The sequence below is a fragment of the Vespa velutina genome, chromosome 14 (genome assembly GCF_912470025.1).
Source record: "Vespa velutina chromosome 14, iVesVel2.1, whole genome shotgun sequence".
Classification (NCBI taxonomy): domain Eukaryota; kingdom Metazoa; phylum Arthropoda; class Insecta; order Hymenoptera; family Vespidae; genus Vespa; species Vespa velutina.
Genome location: NC_062201.1, coordinates 1,576,348 through 1,581,347, shown reverse-complemented (window position 1 = coordinate 1,581,347; position 5,000 = coordinate 1,576,348). Strand labels below are relative to the sequence as shown.

The window sequence follows — 5,000 nt, the reverse complement described above, 5'->3', positions numbered from 1 at the left end:
TCTTCTTTTTTTTTTCTTTTCTTTTCTTTTCTTTTCTTTTTTATTTTTTGCACATAACCATGAGTTATCGTATATGCACAATTTTCAAATATTTATTTGATACTTCTTTTTTTGCGCGTGTGCAAAGGATAGATCGATTTAAAGTATGCTCGATGGTTTTCGTGGATGGATTTGAAATTTCAAGGAAACGAGAATACCTCCTCTTTGCTGAATCTTTTCTTAAGAAGTACGAAATCCAGAGAACCATTTCGTCGATTCTTCTTTTCGATGCGTGACGAGCACGATTTTACCCCGTCAAGAAAGAGCTTTACCGTGCGTTTTACCCCGATTTTCCTGACACTTTTTTAACATACGAAAATGACGAATGGCAACCGTACGAAGATTTTTCATATTCCTAAGTGCAAAGTTAAATTGCGAAGGAAATATTTCTTTTTTTTCTTCCTTTTTTTTCCATAGATATATCTTTAATGAAATCAATCAATGACATTATTGAAAGTTGAATCTATTATAATATCGGATTATTTAATTGGATTTTCGTTATTATAATTTAAAAGTAACAAAAAGAAAAGAAAAATTTATGAAATACAACGTCCTCGTAATTTTTTATAAACGATATAAAAGTATTACTTAACAACAAGCCAATTCGAAATAAATTTAAAAACTTTTTATAGACCCATTATTATCAGATAATAATTTAATCATTTGATTGATTTAATCATTTCAATTTATAAATAAGAATTATCATTGAGGTGCATAATAATCACGTAGAAAAATTGTCGGATAATAATCGAATAACAATTGAAATTAAATGTGTCACTCATTAATTAATTATATAGATAAAATTTTCTCTATTTGATGCCAGTAGGAATTTTCTCATACATATTTTATTATTCGATATATAAATATATAAATATTTATAAATATAATGAATAATTTTCTTTATAATTTGTAAGCTAATAAAAGTTTATCTATTATAATTTCTTTAATATTATAGTCCTCTATAATATTTACTTAGAAATTATTAGCATAATAAAAAATATATCTATTTTTTACATACATACATACTAAATAATAAATTTTCTCTATAATATCGTCATTCTGACGAATTTCTATTCAACGTATGTTATTTACAATTTAAAAAAATTTATCTTTATTTTTCATTCTCTTTTTCTTTTTCTTTTTCTTTTTCTTTTTCTTTTTCTTTTTCTTTTTCTTTTCTTCCTTCCAAACGATCAAAGTTCAGCGATGGAAAATGGTCGCTCAGTCAAACGATGAAAATTTCCAGATGCTTGAGGATGGACAACCTTTTCTCTCTCCCTCTTCATTTTCCACCCTTCCCACCTCCCCTCCTACATGTCGTTACCATCATCGTTCAGTCGCCCTTCGTCGTTTTCTTTCCATCCTTTCTCAAATGCATTCTAAGTTCTCGTTGCACCAAGTTTTTTTGCCCCTCTTACTTCCTACCTATCCACCTACCTAACCCGTTCCCTCCACCACCCATCATCCCTCTCTCCATCTCCTACCATTCCTCAGCACCGCCAACTCCCGTAGAAAAAGGCTGATGGTCCGTTTCCCATGAGAAACGAGCACTTTTTGTGACCACAGTTATCCGTTCGTCGGATTGCCCGCAATAAATTGAACAGTGCCTTGCTTTTCGTATGCCTTGATAAAAGAGAGAAGAGCAACAAAAAAGAAAAAAAAAAAGAATAAATAAAAAACAAAAAGCAGACACAAGAAAAAGATCCAAAAAGAAAGAGAACAAAGAAAAGAAAACGCAAGGAAAAAAAAGAAAAAAAAATGAACGAGGAAAGAAAAAGGAATATAAAAGAAGTTTGAAAAAAGAAATAAGAGTTCGACGAAGGATTGAATGTAATAGGGATCCATCGATCCTTCCACAACGATTTCGAAGGATTTTAACGGGGTATGGAGGTGGACCAGGGAAAATCGTTCGCTTAATAAAAACATTTCGTGGCATCGTTTATTTTTCTAAGAGCTTTGTTGAAATGCGAAAGCGAGAGAGACAGAGAAAGAGAGAGAGAGAGAGAGAGAGAGAGAGGGAAGATCGTTTTTATCAAACTCATTCTTACTTCTCTCTCTCTCTCTCTCTCTCTCTCTCTCCCTCTCTCTCCCTCTCTCCACCCTGTCTTCTTCATTGCACCGAACTTTTCTCGCGTTGTATACCCACGAGGTTTATCACACGTGCGCGGCCGCATTAATATCGCTTAGTAATATCCTTGATTAAAATTCTATCGTTCTATTGGGGAAAGAAAAAAGAAAAAGGAAGAAAAAAAAAAAAAGAAAAGAAGAAAAAGAAAAAGAAATGTTGATTCTAGAGTGTAATCGAAAGATGCGATATTAACGTTGATCGGAAAGTGCCAATAGCGGTTTACGGGGATAGATCGAAAGAGAAAAGGATTAATTTTCTTCGACAATAACTTCGATCTCTGGTACGTAATTACACCGCGGAACCTTCTCGATTCGCATCGTTGAAAATAACTTCTCTCGTTTGTCTGCCGAAGTTAAAAGGAGAGAGAGAGAGAGAGGGAGGGGGGGGGGGGTGAAGGAACAGGAACGAAAGGAAATTAATTCGATTCGGTCGGTTCCTTCAATTATCCTTTTCGCTCGTCCACAATTAGCAATTCGATGATCCGATCGGCCATGCGACAGAATGAAATTTCCAACGATTCGTTTCGAACTTAGTTGAAATACTGTTTCCCCACCACTTTCTCCCATCCCTTCGAAACGTTCTTTTCCTTTTTCTTCTTTTTTTTCTTCTTTTACTTTTTTATTTTTCTTCTTTCTTTCATCGTTCTTTTCTCTTTTCCCTTTTCTTTTTCGGAATTTTCACTTTTTTTCTTTTTGTTCTGTTTTTTTTTTTTTTTGTTTGATTCTATACATATACATAGAACCAAAGATTAAATAAAAAGAAATATATATATATATATATATATATATATATATATATATATATAGAATTTATTCTTAATTATTTTTATAATCTTTATTACAAGAAAATTCACGATTCTAATTTTTGAATGGAAATTTTTTAATTGAATCGTTGAATCGACGGAGTATCCTATGAAACATACAAACATATATACATATATACATATATACATACATACATATATAGGTATCTAACAAAATTCAATTGCGGAAATGGAATATTGAATTATATATTCCTTGGGTCGTTTTTTCTTTCAATAATCTCGTTTATTATTATTATTATTATTATTATTATTATTATTATTATTATTATTATTATTATTATTATTATTATTATTATTATTATTATTATTATTATTATTATTATTATTATTATTATTATTATTATTATTATTATTATTATTATTATTATTATTATTATTATTATTATTATTATTATTATTATTATTATTATTATTATTATTATTATTATTATTATTATTATTATTATTATCATTATTATTATTATATTATTATCATCATCATTATTTTTATTATATAATCTCGTTTATTATTATTGTTGTTGTTGTTATTATATATACGACAATTAATAACAATTCGTAATTACAATTTATCGATGATATATTTTTATCCTTTAACACGTTAATTCTAAGCTTCTTTCAATCATATTATCGAGAAAGACCTACGAAGAAATATATATATACATATATACATATTTTTTTTTCTTCATAAACATTAATTGAACTTTCGTGTTAAATTCGATCGTAGAAATGGAACATTGGATTATGTATTATCAGTTGTCTCATTCGCTCGTAATTTACATTGTAATCTTGTTTATTTACATTAATCGTTTATTACGATCTAAATAGACGATACAAATTTAAAGAAATAAATTAATACAAGAATATCATCATTCATGGTCAAATTATCAATTAACATAAACGATTTCTAACGATGGTGTAACGATTTAAAAGCGATAATGAACAAAATTTAAAGATTTTTCGAAACTATTACGATATTAATCTCAACGACATCTATCCTAATTCTCGTACGTTGAAAATGGAACATTGATTTATGTATTCCTTGGCTCGTTCTGTTTCAGGAGAACATCCGGCAGCAATGCAGCATGGAAATTCAAGTAACAGCGGTGCTGCCACGAGGACACTAGCGTTGCTGCTCTTGCTTCTGCACGCCGGATCCTTCGCGAGGTGACTGGTCGATTGCGAGGACGTTCTGTAAACGCGCCAACATCGATCGTCTCTCCATCCCTCTTTTCTGACAGAGGGACAGAGTGTGGAGTAAGAGAGAAGAAGGAGACTGTAAAAGGAGAGAGAAACAGAGAGAGAGAGAGAGAGAGAGAGAGAGAGAGAGAGAGAGAGATAGAAAGAGAGAGAGATAGAGAGAGAGAAAGAGAGGAAAAGAGAGAAGAGAGAAAGCATCTATCGTTGGGAGAAGGTGTAGGAGTTGTTGGATATGTTGGTGAAGGTGGGGGAGGAGGAGGAGGAGAATGAAGCACATCGAGCGTAACGAGCTTGTTGCATCGACGGAAACCCCATGCATCACCCTCGATCTTCTTCCTTCCCGATAACTCCGCGCCGATAACTTTGCACACGAGCACGATGTAGCACCGTGTGTGTGTTTATGTGTGTATGTTTGTGCGCGTATGTGTATGTTTGTGCGCGCGCCCACGCGCCTCCAGCGGCTAAGTCTCTCTACACTTACGAGTATTGGATCTGTCTGTAATTGTACGACTGTATGTATGTATGTATGTATGTATGTATGTATGTATGTATGTATGTATGTATCTACGTATGTGTCAGTGACAATGTTGGCTATTGCATTCGGATAACGGGACAAGCGGAGTCTCGAACGGACCCTAAACGGACCTAAAACTCTGTTAGATCCGCCATTCGACTTGTCCTTCGAGTTGGCAACTGCTTCGAGCTACCATCGTGTTTCCTCTTATTATATATCTTTTACCCCTAAAGTGACGTAAACCGGCTTGTGTGTCGTGCATTTTCCTTCTCTCTCTTTCTCTCAATCCCTCTCTCTCT

The 5,000-nt window shown here is 32.6% G+C and overlaps 1 protein-coding gene across 2 annotated transcripts in view; it reads left to right on the top strand.

Moving 5' to 3' along the window:
• LOC124954185 (hemicentin-1-like) overlaps window positions 1–5,000 on the top strand; it is a 125,038-nt gene that overhangs the window by 119,951 nt on the left and 87 nt on the right. For both annotated transcript variants that reach the window (XM_047506699.1, XM_047506698.1), the window contains one exon: window positions 4,049–5,000. This exon is cut by the window's right edge and continues 87 nt beyond it. In XM_047506699.1, coding sequence (XP_047362655.1) covers window positions 4,049–4,158 — 110 coding nt within the window. In that variant the 3' untranslated portion in view covers window positions 4,159–5,000. The remainder of the gene's footprint in view (window positions 1–4,048) is intronic.